This window comes from Mixophyes fleayi, chromosome 2, assembly GCF_038048845.1.
Source record: "Mixophyes fleayi isolate aMixFle1 chromosome 2, aMixFle1.hap1, whole genome shotgun sequence".
Classification (NCBI taxonomy): domain Eukaryota; kingdom Metazoa; phylum Chordata; class Amphibia; order Anura; family Limnodynastidae; genus Mixophyes; species Mixophyes fleayi.
This window is the reverse complement of record NC_134403.1, coordinates 83,787,043-83,809,060: the sequence shown is the minus strand read 5'-3', so window position 1 is coordinate 83,809,060 and position 22,018 is coordinate 83,787,043. Positions and strand designations below refer to the sequence as shown.

The following is a 22,018-nucleotide window of genomic DNA, read 5'->3' as shown; positions in this document are numbered from 1 at the left end:
ATTGGCGCCAAATTCAAAAGTGAAACTGAGGCTCTGACTCATAATCCCGTTGTCGGATCTCGCGATACTCGGATCCTATAAATTCCCCGCTAGTCGCCGCCATCTTCACTCGGGCATTGATCAGGGTAGAGGGAGGGTGTGTTAGGTGGTCCTCTGTGCTGTTTAGTTCTGTGCTGTTTAGTTCTGTGCTGTTTAGTTCTGTGCTGTTTAGTGCTGTGCTGTTTAGTGCTGTGCTGTGCTGTGCTGTGCTGTGTTCTGCAGTATCAGTCCAGTGGTGCTGTGTGCTGTGCTCTGTCCTTCTGAGGTCAGTGGTGCTGCTGGGTCCTGTGCTGTGTCCTGTTCAGTCCAGTGGTGCTGTGTCCTGTGCTCTGTGCTTCTAAGGGCATAGTTATTTCCCCAATATTCCCCTGTGTTTAAAAAAATAAAAAAAAGTTTTTTTTATAAAATACCAAAAACTACTTTAATATTTTTTAATTACCACAAAATTTTCACAACCAATCCTGCAGTATAAGCCCATTGGTACTGCAATATTACCAAGTTCACACATTCAGCAGTAAAAGTCCAGTGGTACTGCAATATTACAAAGTTTACACATTCTGCAGTATCAGTCCAGTGGTGCTGTGTCCTGTGCTCTGTCCTGCTGAGTTCCGTAGTGCTGCTGGGTCCTGTGCCGTGTCCTGTTCAGTCCAGTGGTGCTGTGTCCTGTGCTCTGTGCTTCTAAGGGCATAGTTATTTCCCCATTATTCCCAAGTTTGTAAAAAATAAAAAAAAAGTAAAAAAAAATAAAAAAATTAAAAAAAAAAAAAAATATATAATAATTATAACCAAATTTGCAAAACCAATCCAGCATTATAAGTCCATTGGTACTGCAATATTACCAAGTTCACACATTCAGCAGTAAAAGTCCAGTGGTACTGCAATATTACAAAGTTTACACATTCTGCAGTATCAGTCCAGTGGTGCTGTGTCCTGTGCTCTGTCCTGCTGAGTTCCGTAGTGCTGCTGGGTCCTGTGCCGTGTCCTGTTCAGTCCAGTGGTGCTGTGTCCTGTGCTCTGTGCTTCTAAGGGCATAGTTATTTCCCCATTATTCCCAAGTTTGTAAAAAATAAAAAAAAAGTAAAAAAAAATAAAAAATTAAAAAAAAAAAAAATATATATAATAATTATAACCAAATTTGCAAAACCAATCCAGCATTATAAGTCCATTGGTACTGCAATATTACCAAGTTCACACATTCAGCAGTAAAAGTCCAGTGGTACTGCAATATTACAAAGTTTACACATTCTGCAGTATCAGTCCAGTGGTGCTGTGTCCTGTGCTCTGTCCTGCTGAGTTCCGTAGTGCTGCTGGGTCCTGTGCCGTGTCCTGTTCAGTCCAGTGGTGCTGTGTCCTGTGCTCTGTGCTTCTAAGGGCATAGTTATTTCCCCATTATTCCCAAGTTTGTAAAAAATAAAAAAAAAGTAAAAAAAAATAAAAAATTTAAAAAAAAAAAAATATATATAATAATTATAACCAAATTTGCAAAACCAATCCAGCATTATAAGTCCATTGGTACTGCAATATTACCAAGTTCACACATTCTGCAGTATCTTGTGCTACATATAATGGAGACCAAAAATTTGGAGGATAAAGTAGGGAAAGATCAAGACCCACTTCCTCCTAATGCTGAAGCTGCTGCCACTAGTCATGACATAGACGATGAAATGCCATCAACGTCGTCTTCCAAGCCCGATGCCCAATCTCGTAGTACCGGGCATGTAAAATCCAAAAAGCCCAAGTTAAGAAAAAGTAGCAAAAAGAGAAACTTAAAATCATCTGAGGAGAAACGTAAAGTTGCCAATATGCCATTTACGACACGGAGTGGCAAGGAACGGCTTAGGCCCTGGCCCGTGTTCATGACTAGTGGTTCAGCTTCACCCACGGATCTTAGCCCTCCTCCTCCTCCCCCCCCCTACAAAAAATTGAAGAGAGTTATGCTGTCAGCAACAAAACAGCAAACAACTCTGCCTTCTAAAGAGAAATTATCACAAATCCCCAAGGCGAGTCCAAGCGTGTTGGTGGTTGTCAAGCCTGACCTTCCCATCACTGTACGGGAAGAGGTGGCTCGGGAGGAGGCTATTGATGATGTAGCTGGCGCTGTGGAGGAACTTGATGATGAGGATGGTGATGTGGTTATTGTAAATGAGGCACCAGGGGGGGAAACAGCTGATGTCCATGGGATGAAAAAGCCCATCGTCATGCCTGGTCAGAAGACCAAAAAATGCACCTCTTCGGTCTGGAGTTATTTTTATCCAAATCCAGACAACCAATGTATGGCAATATGTAGCTTATGTAAAGCTCAAATAAGCAGGGGTAAGGATCTTGCCCACCTAGGAACATCCTCCCTTATACGTCACCTGAATAACCTTCATAGTTCAGTGGTTAGTTCAGGAACTGGGGCTAGGACCCTCATCGGTACAGGGACACCTAAATCCCGTGGTCCAGTTGGATACACACCAGCAACACCCTCCTCGTCAACTTCCTCCACAATCTCCATCAGATTCAGTCCTGCAGCCCAAGTCACCAGCCAGACTGAGTCCTCCTCAATACGGGATTCATCCGAGGAATCCTGCAGCGGTACGCCTACTACTGCCACTGCTGCTGTTGCTGCTGTTAGTCGGTCATCTTCCCAGAGGGGAAGTCGTAAGACCGCTAAGTCTTTCACCAAACAATTGACCGTCCAACAGTCGTTTGCCATGACCACCAAATACGATAGTAGTCACCCTATTGCAAAGCGTATAACTGCGGCTGTAACTGCAATGTTGGTGTTAGACGTGCGCCCGGTGTCCGCCATCAGTGGAGTGGGATTTAGAGGGTTGATGGAGGTATTGTGGCCCCGGTATCAAGTTGGGTACCGGGGCCACCCCACTACGCAGTCCAGATACTTGTTTGGTGGAATTCTGACACGTGGAGGGTGTATTTATTTTATTGTGGCCCCGGTATCAAGTTGGGTACCGGGGCCACCCCACTACGCAGTCCAGATACTTGTTTGGTGGAATTCTGACACGTGGAGGGTGTATTTATTTTATTGTGGCCCCGGTATCAAGTTGGGTACCGGGGCCACCCCACTACGCAGTCCAGATACTTGTTTGGTGGAATTCTGACACGTGGAGGGTGTATTTATTTTATTGTGGCCCCGGTATCAAGTTGGGTACCGGGGCCACCCCACTACGCAGTCCAGATACTTGTTTGGTGGAATTCTGACACGTGGAGGGTGTATTTATTTTATTGTGGCCCCGGTATCAAGTTGGGTACCGGGGCCACCCCACTACGCAGTCCAGATACTTGTTTGGTGGAATTCTGACACGTGGAGGGTGTATTTATTTTATTGTGGCCCCGGTATCAAGTTGGGTACCGGGGCCACCCCACTACGCAGTCCAGATACTTGTTTGGTGGAATTCTGACACGTGGAGGGTGTATTTATTTTATTGTGGCCCCGGTATCAAGTTGGGTACCGGGGCCACCCCACTACGCAGTCCAGATACTTGTTTGGTGGAATTCTGACACGTGGAGGGTGTATTTATTTTATTGTGGCCCCGGTACCAAATTGTGTACCGGGGCCACCACACTACGCAGTCAAGATAGATAGATGCGTATCATAGATAAAGTACATTCAGTGGTGTGGGGCAAATTGAAAAATATTCAAAATGCACTGACATTATCAAAAACAAGAGGTTGTCACATGCTAAAACTCCAACATGTATATGATGGAGAGGATGGAGGAGCAGCCGTATGTGTAGTGTAATGCAGACCTGTTGAAGGTTTTTTATATATTTTATTGTGGTGCCCAGTGCCCACTCCTCTACGCAGTCCAGGTACATTTATTGGTGCGAATCAAACAAGTTGATGGTTTTCTTATTATATATATTGTGGTGACCCACTCCTCTACGCAGTCCAGGTACATTTATTGGTGCGAATCAAACAAGTTGATGGTTTTCTTATTATATATATTGTGGTGACCCACTCCTCTACGCAGTCCAGGTACATTTATTGGTGCGATTCATAAAAGTTCAGGGTTTTTAAGATATTGTGGTGACCCACTCCTCTACGCAGTCCAGGTACATTTATTGGTGCGAATCAAACAAGTTGATGGTTTTCTTATTATATATATTGTGGTGACCCACTCCTCTACGCAGTCCAGGTACATTTATTGGTGCGATTCATAAAAGTTCAGGGTTTTTAATATATTGTGGTGACCCACTCCTCTACGCAGTCCAGGTACATTTATTGGTGCGAATCAAACCAGTTGATGGTTTTCTTATTATATATATTGTGGTGACCCACTCCTCTACGCAGTCCAGGTACATTTATTGGTGCGATTCATAAAAGTTCAGGGTTTTTAATATATTGTGGTGACCCACTCCTCTACGCAGTCCAGGTACAATTATTGGTGCGAATCATAAAAGTTCAGGGTTTTTAATATATATTGTGGTGACCCACTCCTCTACGCAGTCCAGAAAGATACCTTGTTGCAACGTTTTGGACTAATAACTATATTGTGAGGTGTTCAGAATACACTGTAAATTAGTGGAAATGCTTGTTATTGAATGTTATTGAGGTTAATAATAGCCTAGGAGTGAAAATAAGCCCAAAAACTTGATTTTTAAACTTTTTATGTTTTTTTCAAAAAAAATCCGAATCCAATACCTTAAATCCGAACCGAGACCTTTCGTCAAGTGTTTTGCGAGACAAATCCGAACCTCAAAAATAACGAAAATCCGGATCCAAAACACAAAACACGAGACCTCAAAAGTCGCCGGTGCACATCCCTAAAACAAACAGGCTAACAACATGACCAATGTTTAAGATTTCAGATCTTCACACTGAATTTATACATGTCAGCCGAGTGCTCCAGCCCACAGGTAGATAGGTTATAAACAATTTTACAATATGCTTATATTGTGATCCACAGAGGTCACTGGAAAAGTTAGTAAGAATGGTTTGGAAATCAGCTTAATAATAATTGGGGAATATGAATAAAGAGGTGGACTTTCTTTTTAAATATGACCAACCAGGTTTTTAGTAACTAAGTGTAATTAATGTACCAAAAAACTATTGCTGTTTTTGTTTTAAATTTTAGAGCTTGCTTTCCTTTATTGGCATCTGACATTATCATAATAAGTATGTAAGGGGCAACCATAGCTGTGTCCCAAATCCAGCAGTATCATAACGATTGACCCTGCTAGCTTTGCTAAGAATCGTTTACATGCAGCCATATAGCTGTTAATGATTAAAATGGCAACATTAGACAACAAACACGAGGATGGCATTGAACAGGTAGCATTATCATATGTCTCTGATTATACTGCTATAGTGGGAGCTTTAATAAAGATCCCAGTTCAAACTTAAACTCATGATGCATCCTCTTTAAAGTTTCAATGTAATTCCTGTGGATGAATATTTTAAGCTACCTTATTGGTTCATACACATTGCTAGTTTATTGTGTTCATGCTCCTTTGCTCTGTGTTCCATTCAAGGCATTGTAAACTGTGTGCTAAATAGAGAGTATAATAGGGATCGTTGATCAGATATGTTATACAGATGGAGCATAGCCTCTGACTATTTTATAGAATAGGTGATGGATTGGACTGCTTCTAGCTTTATATTTCATCCATTGTCTGTGCCATAAAATCGTGGGTATACTCCTTCTGTTTAGAATATGAAAAACAATTCCAAAGAATCTCGGATCAATGCATCACTATGGAAAATAGGGGGGCATAAACTGCCTATATAAAAGGCCTAAAGTCTAGCATCACTGCTTCCCTATTTGTAAGAAGACAAAATATGGGAGATCTCAGAAAAGCAAGTATTTACAAGGGGTCATTATCGAACTAGAAAAAATGTTGTAGAGAATTTAACTATGAATAAATGTACTTATCTTTTATTCTAGTGCACACTCCAGTTCCGCGTTTGGAAACTGCAGCCGTAAAAACACGGTGCATGACTGGCCTCCACCATCCCTAATTTCAACTTTTTTACCCCTCCTAATACATTGCTCGTAGGAGCTTCAGTCATGTCTTAAATCACTCGTGAGTGCATCGAATACAAAGTTTACAGCCAGGGAGATAAGATGACTGGTCCAAGGTCACAATGAGCCAATGCTAGCTTTCAAATCAAGGTCTTTACTGACTCTCTCGTTGTTTTATAGCCAGTGCTGTAAAGCACTAGGCAACCCATTTTCCACAATGTTATGATTGTTTTATAATAAAGGACAATTTTATACATTAATAATGCCCATTTCACTTCAACTTGAACAGTGTTTCCCAAAGCCAGTCCTCAGGTACCCCTAACAGTACATGTTTTCCCTATCTCTTTGCTGGAGCACAGGTGTAGTCATTACTGACTGTCATATATTGAAAAATCCACAGGTGGTATAATTATTTCACTTGGGACCTGGAAAACCTGCACTGTTAGGACTCCCTGAGGACTGGCTTTGGGAAACACTGAACTTGAAGATTGCCTTTCAAACTTTTCAATTATTAATGTTTTTTAGACTTGTATCAGTGTGTACGCTCCAATGATGAAAGATCATCATTCCAAAGTACATCATATCATTTCATTAGATTTTAAAAACGGACTAAAAATCTTGTTCAACAATTCTGCCATGTGTATGTACTCACTACCAGCAGTGTCCATAGATCTCTATGTAGTGTGCAGAGCAGGGGAGAGCTGGCAAATTATACCCTGGGGGACAAGACTCGACTCAGCAGCCTATTTTAAAGGGAAAAAAATGCAGGTGGCCCAGTGACCCAGCCCAAGGTAGCCCATTATGGGAGCGGCCAAGGGGGCAGAGGCACGCCTGCCCCCAGCCCAGCCTACCCCTGTCGTAGAGTCACAATCTTTTCAGCCTATGGTTATGAGAGATGAACAGCACTGATTTGAAGATAAGTCATTGGTAAAATTGTTAATGATATCTCATCGGGAGAAATATCTGTGGTATGTACCCAGCCTAACTGTCCGTTCAAGGTACAATGCAAGAAATCATATATTGCACTGGGTGTGTCTCTCTCCAGGCTCATCCCAGAATTTCTTTGCATAATTATAAGTAAATAGGCAGCTAATCTACTGCATACCATTGACATTGCTAGTGGAGTGTATGTGGACATTTGGGGGTAAATGTATTAACGTGCGATTAAAACAAATCAACAATATACTGCGACTTTGCCGGCTTAATTTAAAATGGTAATGTGTTTAAAGGTAAAACGTGCCTTTAAACATATTGCCATTTTTTAAATTATACCAGCAAAGTCGCTCATTAACGGTAATTTGCTTAAATCGTAAATTAATACATTTACCCCTGGGATCTGTGGTGAGATATTTTTGGTACAAGAGACACCTCCAATAGGCTGTTGCAGAAAGCAAAATATTGCTAGCTATAACACTACAGATTGGCAATGAGCTTCATTCAGAAACAACAACATTCTTAATATCACTCAATTAACTTTCTTAATGATGAACATAAACGTTTTTTTTGTCTTTTTTTGAATCTCATCGGTTAAGATAATTCCTAAATGTTATCTATATTCCCCTGAAGAAAACCCTCATCCTCATCTGACCTTACTGACTTGCCTTTAATGTCATCCGAAAAAAGGAAAATATTAATGAATAAGGAATTCATTATTTAAAAGGAAGGATCTCCAAAACTAAACCTTGAGTGAAGTGATCTACATGGCATATGTGTACCAGTAAGTGAATGACACGCAAGAATAGAGGTACATTCGCACCATATCTGTACTTACATAGATCTCATCATTTTTGAATCTTTCCTTTAGGTTCTGGAGTAGAGAATCCTCAGTGAGAGACTCTAGAAGAATCATATCCCCTACTCCAACCATTCCATCCAGGAAGGAATTGGAATCCATCTTCTCGGCTCTGACCTGGGAACTGAACAACAAGATAACACTTTTACATCATCAATTGATTCTTTACACATACTCCACATGTACATAAATGTTTCCTAAGCATGACCTAAGGCATGTAATTTACACCAAGCCGCTCATAATGTGTTTAAATGCATATCAGGTATTATGCTATTTATGTTTTTTGTGTGAATACTATCTATTGGGTACATCGCAGGAAGGGCTGGAAATGGCAACAACCAGAGAGCAAACAGCATTATACAAACAAATGGAGTGGAAAGATTCTGACCAAACCAATCATACAAATGAAACATCACAATTATTGTATTAGCGACATACAAATTTAACAGTTATCGGGGAAAAAGAAAAAGAGAAAAGGGGGAAGGAAAGGTAAAGGTCAAGGGAAAAAGAAAGAAAACTGAAAAAGAAAAAAGAAAGAAGAGGGGAGTCCATGCAGAGAGAGAGAGTGAGTCAAAGGTTATGGTAATGAGGCAGAAGAGATCTAGAAACTCGGGTTAGTCCAAAAAATGTAGTCAGGTATTATGATTTTTAAGTTTAATAACCTTAGTATTCCTATTGGCTTTATATGTGCTATTTTTACTAATGTGGTAAATGTTGAGTAGTTCAATTATCCATCTGATATACCCCTTAAACCAGTGTAAGGTATCTGTGTAGGTGCAAGAACCACAAATAACATTGAACATTTAATGCAGTTTGTGGACAGGATTCAGAAAGGACAATATAGTTTTATGCATATCTGATAGTGAGGAGTTTCTAATACTAATAACTCTGTGAAACTTAATGTACTTAAGATGCACATGCAGGGACATCAGCAGTAGTTTGAGCAAGTGTTACATCTTGCAAAGGTGCAAATGTACACTAAACCTTTAGTAACCAATCAACAATTTGCTTTTATTTGGTTTGCTTGGTTCACTTTTGGGTGGAGGGACATGCATCTTTCTACATTTATTCATTTATGTAATTCTTTTATTAACACTGCAAAGGTGCATGTTGATGATCATCATCATCAGCACGGATCTTTGCTCCAGAAGTCGAACACTCACATGAGATACGCCTCCTGGAAGGCATGTCTAGTAATGCTCCCTTTCTAATTATATCTCAATTACATTGCTGCGACTTTACTGTACTTTAAGTCTATGCTTGCACACTCTTTCCTCCCCTCTTCCTCCGCTCCAGGCATAAGGAGTCATAAGGAGACGCAAGTCAGGGATATACAAAAAATGTAATATCTACCTACATACATGCGCAGTGCAAAGATGTGTATTTTATGCAAATAATGGACATCCAACTCTAAATGACCCCCTGTCAGGGGCGGATCTAGAAAACTGCTGTACCCCGGGCGATTTAGGGGGAAGGGGGATTTAGGCCCCGCCCCCTTTATGGCACCTAAGGCTGCCGGCGGCTGCACAGTATGTGCAGGTCCGCTCAGCAGTGACAGGCAGGGACAGTGTGCCGTTCGGCATCTCTGATTGTGTTTAAAACACAATCAGAGCAGCCGGGCACGGCCTGTCACGGCTGGACGGACCTGCACATACTGTGCAGCCGCCGGCAGCAAGTCTCTGCTAGGGGGGGCGATTGCCCCAATCGCCCCCCCCCCCCCTGGATCCGCCACTGCCCCCTGTATGCTTAATCAATGTCTACCTAGTAACTGGTGCAAATAAGGTGAAGGTAATTCACTACAAGAACACAAAAAAAGTGTGTACTTACTCTGCACTCATCTACCAGATAACAAAAAAGACCTATTTTAAAAACTGCATTTAAGAAAATAATAAAAGCAGGAGTCTTAATTACTTACATTTATGAATGTTTAAGCTACCCAGGACAAGGTGCTTCTACCAATTGGTATTGTCCTAACTATTATCAAATCCAACACTGACTAACATACACATTTAGAAATTGAGAGTGAAACATACCGGAGGTCCTGCTAATCCCCCAGACATGTAACATATCACCTGTAAGGCCCAGAGCCACCACAAGGCATCTCCAGACCTTACATGGTTAATGTGGTGTTTGCACTGGTGAATGCATTGAGCCCAGCTAGAACACCACTGTTGTCAGTATGACACTGCCTACAGCTTCCATGCTCTGGCCTTGTTATATCCAATTGCACCAAAAAACAATATTCAAGTAGAGTGTTATCCTCAATTTGGGTAAATAGAATTATGCACAATAAATCATAGTAATTGAATAACCATGTAACTGCATCAAGAAATACCATCTGCTGGAAAATGTTGTCCATGCAAAATTATGCCAGACATTTGACTACTTAATAAAATATTTGTAATGCATTCTATAAATCTATATTAATGTAATCATTTTTTTGGGGGTTTTTTTTTCTAACTTCTACTTAACTATATTCTGTTTTTTTCTTGGTTGTTACTATATAATATGTGTCTTCATTCATATACCGACAGAAATAATGTGTTTATCAGCTCTAATTTCCAAGCAGTAACATGAGTTTATAGCTAAGCACATAGCAACCACACATTTTATTATGAAGATTTGTGTAGGACATGCATGGAATTACACTGTGTATTCACACAGCACATGTGAACTCTGATCCGCAATAACAATTAGAAAAATACTAAGATCATTATGTTTTAAAGAAGCATAGAAACTTAGTGATCGTTATCAAGCTGTGTTCCCATGTTATAATGTGGTATCAACATATATTCACAACAATATGTAATAGAAGCTTCACTCATGCAACCACCATTGCCAACATTTCAAACTCATATGAGGCATGATGTGATACCATCTTCAATGAGGCATGATATCCTCCCTTCATCATGTATGATATCATCCTTCCTTTATCATGTATGATATCATCCTCCCTTCTTCATGTATGATATCATCCTCCCTTCTTCATCTATGATATCATCCTCCCTTCTTCATGTATGATATCATCCTTCCTTCATCATGTATGATATCATCCTCCCTTCTTCATGTATGATATCATCCTCCCTTCATCATGTATGATATCATCCTCCCTTCTTCATCTGATATCATCCTCCCTACTTCATGTATGATATCATCTTTCCTTCATCATGTATGATATCATCCTCCCTTCTTCATGTATGATATCATCCTCATTTCATCATGTATGATATTATCCTCCCTTCTTCATGTATGATATCATCCTCCTTTCTTCATCTATGATATCATCCTCCCTTCTTCATGTATGATATCATACTTCCTTTATCATGTATGATATGATCCTCCCTTCTTCATGTATGATATCATCCTTCCTTCATCATGTATGATATCATCCTCCTTTCTTCATCTATGATATCATCCTCCCTTCTTCATGTATGATATCATCCTTCCTTTATCATGTATGATATGATCCTCCCTTCTTCATGTATGATATCATCCTTCCTTCATTATGTATGATATCATCCTCCCTTCTTCATGTATGATATCATCCTCATTTCATCATGTATGATATCATCCTCCCTTCTTCATGTATGATATCATCCTCCTTTCATCATGTATGATATCATCCTTCATTCATCATGTATGATATCATCTTCCCTTCTTCATGTTTTATATCATCCTTCCTTCATCATGTATGATATCATCCTTCATTCATCATGTATAATATCATCCTACTTTCATCATGTATGATATCATCCTTCATTCATCATGTATAATATCATACTACTTTCATCATGTATGATATCATTCTTCATTCATCATGTATAATATCATCCTACTTTCATCATGTATGATATCATCCTTCATTCATCATGTATAATATCATCCTACTTTCATCATGTATGATATCATCCTTCATTCATCATGTATAATATCATCCTACTTTCATCATGTATGATATCATCCTTCATTCATCATGTATAATATCATACTCCCTTCTTCAACCTTGATATCATCCTCTCTTCTTCGTGTATGATATCATCCTTCATTCATTATGTATAATATCATCCTCCCTTCTTCATGTATATCATCCTTTCTTCATCATGTATGATATCATATTCCCTTCTTCAACCTTGATATCATCCCCCCTTCATCATGTATACCCTGACAGACTAGGGGGTTCGGACAGACCTCTCCGTCTGTCCGGGCTCCCTGGACTGTCCAGGCCCCTCAGTCTGACTGACTGTGCTGCCCCTTCTTTCCGCAATGCTGTAGCTCCACCTCCCAGGCACTGATAGGCTGGGAGCGCGGCGCGGTAACGTCATCACTGCACGCCGTGCTCCCAGTGTATCAGTGACTGGGAGCTGCAGCATCACGGAGGAGAAGGTAAGTTTATTAGGTGTTCATTTTATAGGAGAGTGGCGGATAAAAGAGGGGACTTTAACTGTACCTAGGGGGGACTTGATTGGGGGGGACATTAACTGTGATGGGGGGGAGAGAGGGGTACCTTAACTGTGCCTGGGGGAGGGGGACATTAACTGTGATTGGGGGGGGCATTAACTGTGATGGGGGGAGGGGGGAACATTAGCTGTGATTGGGGGGGAGGGGGACATTTTCTTTAGGGGGAGGGGAACCTCTTTACTGTGATGAGGGAGTGGGGGAATGTACTGTGATGAGGGATAGGGGGGCGCATGTATGGGGAGGGGGCCCTGCCAGATTAATTGGTACTGGGCCCCACAGTTTCTGATGGCGGCCCTCTGTATATGTTCTCAGAAATGTTACATAGATGTCTGCAGTAAATAAACAGCTTTATGCCACATTCCAGTGTGTAGAAAGGAACACTTTATACATATCTTCCAACTGTCCCTATTTTATGTCTTATTCATTTATTTATCTATATAAATTTAAATTCCAAATGCTTCCAAAGTGTCTGTTTAATGCATATTAGCATATTTCTTATATATTAGATTATTTTATCATGCTTTACAACTGTTTATCATTTAAAACTGTGTTTTATAAATATTGTTATCCAGTCTGGTCAGATGCATGTCTGATATCTCATGTTCATGAACATATACAAAGAAATCATCTATAATAACTGCTGTGTCCATGTTTGGTCATTTGAAAGGTTGGATGGCATGTTTTCATCTACTGTCTGACTGAACAATCCCCGTCATACACCTGGAAAACCTTCAAAAGCATCAAGCCAGGTTAATTTACTGTATAGTTCCTACTGCTGACATCCGGAATGGCAACTTCAATACACTAGAGAGGAAGGATGTGAAATCCAGGATACAAAGCAGTGAATGAATTGTCACAAGTGCACTACTAACGTGGAACAAATAAAACCACAGTGCGGAAGCGTCATGAACTATCTTGGTAAACATCCTGGCATGAGGTATGGGACATGAGGGATTATGCTGCAGTGCTGTTATAAGTTTACAAACAAAACTATTTTTTTCAAGTGTAAACATAAAGTACATATATTTGTATGGATCACAATCACACAAGAAGATATTCACAGCAATCTGGTTCTTTGGTCTCACAAATAGAAAGATATATAGATATATAGGGGGGTATTCAATTGTTAGCGAGATCCCTGGAAAACGAGCGCTCGAAAAATATTAGTGTTAATACGGTAATTACTCGCTGAATCTCATCTCGCAGCTCCCTCAGCTGCGAGATGAAATTCAGCGAATAAACTACCGTATTAACGGTATTTACGCGCATATTACCGTATTAACGCTAGTATTTTTCGAGCGCTCGTTTTTCCGGGGATCTCGCTAACAATTGAATACCCCCCCCATAGAAAGAGCCTTTTTTATTAAAAATAATTTTTCATTAGGATTTAAGTGAAAGCTGGTTTGAACTCTATATAGATATATTTAACTGCTATAGTAATGTACTTTGCTTATTATAGCGTGCTCTAAAACAAACTCCATCCCCTCATTACAAAAGAATATTAACTTGGTCAAATGTATAGTTCTTCTTTATGGCTCATAATTTTGAAAGAGTCATTAAGAAACTGTAAAATGTACAGACTCACAAATAGGGGCGTAACACAAAATTGACGGGCCCCTGCGCATGTCAGCAATACTAGGCCACACTCACCTCAGGGCCCCATAGCTGGGGTGTGACAACTCTAGTTCTTCCCAAGCTCACAATGTATCTGTATGTGCACAAGTGTGACAAACTCTATGACTAGCGCATTTTTAAGGTACATTGCTCACATTATGGTCTTTGGAAACACCACTATAAAAGTAATATGTGCCTTGTTCTGCAGGTTGGAAAACAGTATAAACGTCACATCAAGGTTCAACCTACTTTCACTTCAGAGCTTCCACGTTTATTCATTTACATTCATCCATGTCTCTCCTAAAGTACTGCTGGACTTAGCTTCATGTATGTTTTAAATTAATTATTAGATTGAGGAAACATTTGGTTTATTATATATGTCACTTTAGTGTGTTTGATAACACACAAAACTGGCAAAGTGTGACTAGAAATGTAGCTGGAAGGTGCAAGGCACATCCTGGTATAAATATAGGGACGAGACCCGATCTCCAGGACCTCAGAAGTGGTAGAGGATTTAAGGTCTGTTGCAGGGAGGTTTTGTGCCCTCCCTCAAACCAGGGAAAAGGTGGCTTCTCCACCTCTTTATCTCAATTAAATAATCCTGTCCCACAAAATGAGATCTTGTTTCTGCACCCAGAAACTCCCGCAATCCACCCAACTCCTCCCATGGACCAGTGGCAACTTCTTCACCCCTGCAGACAACACCATTATGGGCCACAGATCTATGGGCAGGACCGAAAAGCTAGGTACACTTGTGCAGAAATAGGCATGTGATGTCACAAAAAGCATATGCCATGATGATAGTGACTATCGGTAACACTATGTAACCATTCGTGATTGGTCCTGACCCCTCTTTCCCCCTCCCTTACCCCCTCCAACCCACTCCCCCATCACTGTTTAAAGTTTTGTTGAATGTCTTTCCTTAATTCATGCACTCTTCCCTATGTTTGTGTCTGTCTCTCAATAAAGCTTCAGGCTTGTGATTTCCTCCCCCATCTACCCCTCTCACATACCATCCCCTGACATTCATTGCTTGTTTGAATCTGTTATGTCGTTTAAGTTTGCATGGCTAGTGCAGTACTTGATGTATAGTGTAGGATGTCATGTACCTTATATCTTGTATTGTACTAAAAAGTATGAATGATTATGTTTCATGGTGTACTGTGTACAATTGAATGCAATGTGCTGTATGTTTTTTGTACCTGTATACAAACAAAAATACTTTTTCTATAAAAAAAAGGATATTTCCATTTCGACTGCAGCAGGAAAGGAAATTTACATTTGATTTTTAAAGGGGAAAACAACAGATGCTGGGGTGTTTGTTTTTCAGTACAATTTATATTGAAAATGTGACTTTCTCATTGTCGGTCAAGAAATTATTCTCTCATGTGTTTATGGTGCTTCATACACACCTTATTATATTGTGTACCCCAAGGATAATGTGACTTTAACATTTACTACTAACACTGTCTCTATACTTTCATTAATACCACTTTCGTACTGCCGCCCCGGCAATATCCCGGGTTGTTAACCCGGGATATTGCCGGGGCACAGGGCAGTATAGATCAGAAGATTCCCGGGTCGGGCGGGTTCATACTGCACCTGCCCGACCCGGGTTTTAGAAAAAAAAAGTGAAAAAAAAGATTTTAATTACTAAAAAATACAAAACAAATGTTTACTTAACTTATTTTCAGCCAGCGGTGTCTCCGGTGCGTTGCCGGCTGTCAGGGTACTAAAATGACGTCATTTCTAGTCCATTAGAAATTATGTCATTTTAGTACCCAGAGGTCCCCCTGACAGCCGGCAACGCACCGGAGACACCGCTGGCTGAAAATAAGTTAAGTAAACATTTGTTTTGTATTTTTTAGTAATTAAAATCTTTTTTTTTTACTTTTTTTTTTACTTCCCAATTTATTTTTTTTCAGTATGAATGGTGAGACCCGGGAATTACACAGGTTGCACCATTCATACTGCAGGCGAGCGGGGTCCAACACGGGAATTACCCCTTGCAAAATCCCGGGTCTAAGTCCCGGGATTTTAGACCCGGGATTTTGTGGTTGGACTATTCATACTGCACCAAGACCCGGGTTTTTCAGCGTGCCTCTGCAAAAACCCGGGTTTTTGGTGCAGTATGAATGGGGTATAATTGTAAGTATACACACTTGTACTCCCGACATATGTTGTCCACAAATATTACTGTTTTGTAGCTGGACGCAACCTGAGACGCATCCGGCTCAATATATCCACGTAAGTATGCTTTATGTCATGTGTAGTTACCTATAGATACTGCAAATGGTAAATTTAAATCACTGTACTATGAGAGTTAAACTGATAATGTCTTAGCTAATCACCATACCACAAAATCCCTTGACAATAGTTTACTATTGATAAAGGTGGATTCATATATTTAAATCAGAGACAATAATGTGGGTAGCTAGCACTGGGTCTCACCTGCACTTTAGAAATGACACCTGGTAATGGGACACCTGCACAATGTCACAGTCAAATATTAAAAGCACACCGTGGCCCGTTAGACACCATTGCTGCCTCACAACACTGGGGTCTTGGGTTCGATGGTGACCAGGGCCCTATGTGTCAAGGTTTTATATTCTCCCCATGTTTGCATGGGTTTCCTTCCACACTACAAAACCATATGGGTAAGGTAAAGTGCTGTGTAATATGTAGGCACTGTGTAACTGTCAATAAATAAATAAATGAGTGACTTACTCCTTATTAAGCCCCTGCTAAATGGTAACAGGGGTCCTATGGTCTTAGAACACTACAATGCTGCTCCACATGGCAAACGATGGCCAACTAACTTCTAGAATAGATGGAATTATTTAGACTATTACACACACTCTTGGGAGAAAGTTATACTGCCTCTTAAGTATATGATATTATGTTATATAGCATCTTATGTCCTTGGACCAAAGATCTGTTAGACTTAATTCTTTTTAAGTCATGTATATTTCTTATATGAGTCATTCTGTGCAGGGTCTGATTAAGGTGAAAGGGGAGGGGGTTGCCATTCTCTGTCACAGTTTTACACCTCTCCAAAAAGTATCACGCCCTAGGCTGCAGCCTAGTCAGCCTATTGGACAATCAGGCCCTAATTCTGTGAGCTGTGCTCGTAGATGTTTGTGCTGTTTCAAATGTAGGGAGCATTTATTATTCTTGACTTTAGATCCAAATAGAGGTGGATAACTAACATATAACAGTATATATTTAAAATAAACAACTTTCTTCTGTTCTATTGCTTATATAGATAAAAATGAACTATATAAATTGCTAATAAAAATAGACATGTCGCCGACACACAGTGGATGCAGTCATATTGTGCGCTGGCAATTTATGAGAATGTAGTCAATAAATTCACTAGGAACCAATACATCATGTATGTCAGGGCTCATGAATACTTGGCAATACCTCGTGATTTCACTGGTTCCAATAAAAGTGGATCATCTGCCCAAATGGGTACATCTACTGTGTATATGTCAAATCCCCCCAAAAAACTATTTCCATTTAAGCATTATATGATATTATAATGAGCTTTTCTATAAGCATAAAAAGGATGATGCATCCAAGACAAAGGTGAAAAAGACAGCATGACATTATTTATTTTTTATCTGTCTTTGAGTTAAAGAAAGCATATAGGAAGGCAGAAAAGAAGCATTTTATTTATTGCATCATTTATTTGCACTTGTCCTTTAAATGTCTGCTTCTTGTAGGAAAGCATTCCGCTATTTCATTTATCTCCATTTCCCTCCCCTTCTAGGCTTTTAACCTCCATTTATGTGTATGTTTCATTACTTGATCTCAGGAAAGTGATCAGTCAGATTGTTTCAGGGAAGCTAGGGAGGACTATTTGAAATGCAAAACAAAGGGCTACATTTTGAATAATATCTAGGTTTGTTAATCTAACCCTATTAAACCTCACATTGTCTATCAGGCCAAAAAACATGTACAGTAACCACATTGTGTGTTATATTTCATAACACAATCCATTATGGTCTTACAGAATTTTATCACTGATTTTTTTAGTGTAACCATAGACTGTCAAATCAGGACCTGAAAACCAGAAAGCAACCTAGATAACTGCCTAGGGCCTAGTTCTACATGGGTGAGAGGAGGATAGTTAGAGTTAAGGTTGCTTCCTGTAATCAGGTTTTCTCACCTTTTTTTCTTGCCTCCATTGTCTTTGTATTGTAGTTTAACAGCTAAAAGTAGAGCTAACAACACATAACTTTGGCACATATTCAAATATTTTAAAGGGACAAACAGGTTATATATATGCAAATTTACATAAATCCTACAATCTCCGTTTTTAGAGACTGGGAGCTGTGCTGATGATCTGTTAATGTAGGGCAGCCAGGGTCCGACTGGCACCCTGGGGAGCCGGGGTGGTCCCCAGGGGGCACCGATGCTGATGGCTCCACTCTCTTCGTTGGTGGGGCGGGGTACTAAAAAAAAACAACAACAAAAAATCGCCAGCGCCCTTCCTCCCTGCTCTGTTCACACTGAATGTCGGGCGTAACATCATCGTGCTCGATATTCAGTGAGGAGCGGCGCAGAGAGAAGTCAACTAGCATGCTAGAAGACAGAAGAGAACGGGAGAAGAAAGAAATCAATAAAGGTAAGTAAAGGAAAGGAGGCAAGGGGGGAAAGCAGAATGGCACAGAGTGATGAAGGGGGGGGAGCAGGATGGCACAGAGTGATGAAGGGGGGAGCAGGATAGCACAGAGTGATGAAGAGGGCAGGATGGCACAGAGTGATGAAGGGGAGGAGCGGAATGGCACAGAGGGATGAAGGGGAGGAGCGGAATGGCACAGAGTGATGAAGGGGAGGAGTGCGTTGGCTCAGAGTGATGAAGGGGGAGCAGGATGGCACAGAGTGATGAAGGGGGAGCAGGATGGCACAGTGATAAAGGGAGAGCAGGATGGCACAGGGTGATGAAGGGAGAGCAGGATGGCACAGAGTGATGAAGTGGGGGCAGGATGGCACAGAGTGATGAAGGGGAGGAGTGGAATGGCACAAAGTGATGAAGGAGGAGCAGGATGGCATACAGTGATGAAAGGAGGGCAGAATGGCACAGAGTGATGAAGGGGGAGCAGGATGGCACAGAGTGATGAAAGGGGGGAGCAGAATGGCACAGCGTGATGAAGGGGGGAGCAGAATGGAACAGAGTGAGGAAGGGGGGAGAGCAGGATGGCACAGAGTGAGGAAGGGGGGGAGCAGCATGGTACAGAGTGAGGAATGGTAAAGCAAAGGCAGCATGGCACAGGGTGATGAAGTGGGGAGCAAATGCAGCATGGCACAGTGTGAGAAAGGGGGGCCAGGAGAAAGGGGAGAGAAAAAGCAGCATGGAGGGCGCAGTGTGATCATAACAGGTTAGCTTATTTATCTTTCAAGTTAGTGACTTGGGATGTTGGATGGACGTGTCCAAATATATGGCAACATTCAATGAGCAACTTTTTAATGTTTTTTAGTGAAGGAAAGGTAAAGCAGGAAACCTCAACTACAGTGTATGAAAATATTTATTTCAGTTTAGTAATCTGAACGCTGGAGTGCTATCTATTAATGCAGTTAGATCTCACACTGCTGAAAATAACAGGTACAAATTAAATATGATGGGATATTTTAAAAAGAACCTGTTTTTTTATATGTAATTATATGTAATATGTAATTCATGGCTCTGAAAGAGAAGAGCACAAAGTCTACATGCAGCCCTAATTCATATTAAACATACAGGAGAATGTTAATACTCTGCAGATTCCTGGTATACTTTATATCCACCTTTGACTCCAAAGCCAGTGTAATAAAACTAATCTTATCTTTCCCTTCAAATAAAAACTAGAAATAATCAGCAATTTCCAAGCAATAAATACATAAAAATTACATGGGTGAGCAAAGATCACGTTGTATCTAGTGTCTTCTCCCAGGCCAGCTATTGTGATGCAGTGTGCATGTTATCAAGTATAGGAAAGTCTCCCTGACAGGTATTGCACCGATACAGCAAATGGGGAAAGTCGAGCACAACATGGCCACTGTAACGAATGGCGATATTGTATGACCTTACATATCACCTTTGAACATTGCAGCACTTACATATTTAATAAAGCTGCTATTGAGAGCTGACCCTGAAATGTAAAGTTGTTATGCATTCTATCACAGAAAACATAGTAGATGAATCATGTGGAAGAAGCTTGCAGGACATATTTAGAGAGTCCATATGTAAGACAGACAGAATAGGCAAGTCCTAGGTAAAACTCGCCCCAAAAAAATGAAAGCTTGTGTATTGAAGTCCAGCTAAGATTTGATGGGCAGCATCACAGACCTTCAGTTATGCTTCTATATCAGCTGATTGGAATGTAGATCCTGGTGAATCATAACTACGTCTTTATGTGTTACAGAATAATCTGATTACACGCTGGGTTATGTCTCTATGTTTACATTTTATAGCATGTATGTCATGTAGATAATGTTTTGTACTGGGTGATACCTCCCAACATGTCTTCTTGATACAGGGTAATCAGGGTGTTCACAGCTTTATAATACTTTAGGCTGGGAACTATTGAAATACAATCTGGGAAACCTTGCTAAGTGCTGAACCTATACTATATATATATATATAAATATATATATATATATATATATATATATATATATATATATATATGTGTGTGTGTATATGTATATATATATATATATATATATACATATATATATTTTATTATGTTTGTAGAAAAAACAAGAGCTGCAGTATAATAATATATAAACTACCCAACGCAGCTTGGGATCTGTGTCAAAGCTTACACTTTACATGATGTAACAGAGGAAAGCTATTATCAGAATGCTCCTCCCTTAATACACCTTTTATTCAGGACTTACAGACTGGATATAGGGAAAATAATCACAGGATAAACATCAAACAAAAAATGTACTGTCTAGGTAAGGTGATATGGGAGCCCCAATTCCCAATGATAAAGAAACACGAGTTTAAATCTAAGCATACTTGTATTGTACCAAAGTTTTCTCATGATCCAACCAGAGTGGAATGTGAGAAAAGCTAACTATAACAGAATGTTCATCTAAAAGGAGGAAGTAATATCACTTTTCTAGATGAACTATGGACCCGTTGCACTTAGCTTCTGTCATTTAGAAAATTGAGAACTACAGTAAATCTGCACTTACCTTTCTACCAGACAGAAATGTGTATTCGATGGCTCTCTGTGCTGTTGGTGTGTTTTAATTGTAGCCTTCTGATTATTTACAGGACTCCCAGGGGCTTTGAACACAAATTTTCTGAAGCTGGATCCCTGTATGTGCGCTCACTGGGAGCTGTCCATGGTGACTGGCAGCTCTGGTTAATGACTGGCAGCACTTAGTGCACTTAGTGCTTAGCACAACCCCTCAGTTACCACACCTATTTCCTTAGGCCTTGTGTAGCTAACACTGGAACATCCCCTATCTGATAGCTGGCAACACTGCATAGCAGAAAATTCATGTGCAGAATGATTGTTCTTAAAAGAGATTCAAGTTGTCTTAGTACAGTGTCACATCTTCATAGAAAAAAAACACATTTATTGTGACAGTAAATCTAATTAGCAATCACTGCATAGCAAAAATAAATTCAATAAAACGCATACACTAGAGATCATTTAAGATTATGCAAAAACACACCTTTGCAGTAGACATGCAATTTTGTGATGTGTATACAAAGATGTTGACATCTTTGAGGAACACAAAAATTGTGCATCTTATGATGGCAATAGCTGGACAGATCAGGGTGTTCCTGCTAAATGACAACTGGTCACAGTCAAGCGAATTGATGAGCGCTCACATGAGAAATCAAGACTTCATTTTGTTGGTAAGAGTATTAGGGTTTGAAGGGGACACCTATTTAGTGTGAGGTTGCGGAGTCATCCTACGGCTTCTGTTCCATCAAAGGTGCATTTTATACAGGTAAAAGCATTTCTATGAACAGCAATATCCACGTGATAAAAACATTCAGACACAAATGTGATATGTAATTAAGAGAGTTTTGATGTCCTCTTATTCTCATGAATAATTAAGACATAAATGAGGCAGTACTTTAGCAGAAAAGTGTAAAAGTTACATCTAATGAAGGGGTGGCCTTAAAGTGGCAG

At 40.2% G+C, this 22,018-nt stretch overlaps 1 protein-coding gene across 2 annotated transcripts in view; it reads right to left on the bottom strand.

Annotated features, from left to right (window-relative positions):
• The window catches only part of MYO1A (myosin IA), a 74,995-nt gene extending 53,673 nt beyond the window's left edge, over nt 1-21,322 (bottom strand). For both annotated transcript variants that reach the window (XM_075199410.1, XM_075199411.1), the window contains exons 1-2: nt 21,063-21,322; nt 7,779-7,923 (exon numbers count right to left, since the gene is read on the bottom strand). In XM_075199410.1, the coding sequence (XP_075055511.1) occupies nt 7,779-7,901 (123 nt within the window). In that variant the 5' untranslated portion in view covers nt 7,902-7,923; nt 21,063-21,322. The remainder of the gene's footprint in view (nt 1-7,778; nt 7,924-21,062) is intronic.
• Between the last annotated feature and the right edge of the window lie 696 nt (nt 21,323-22,018).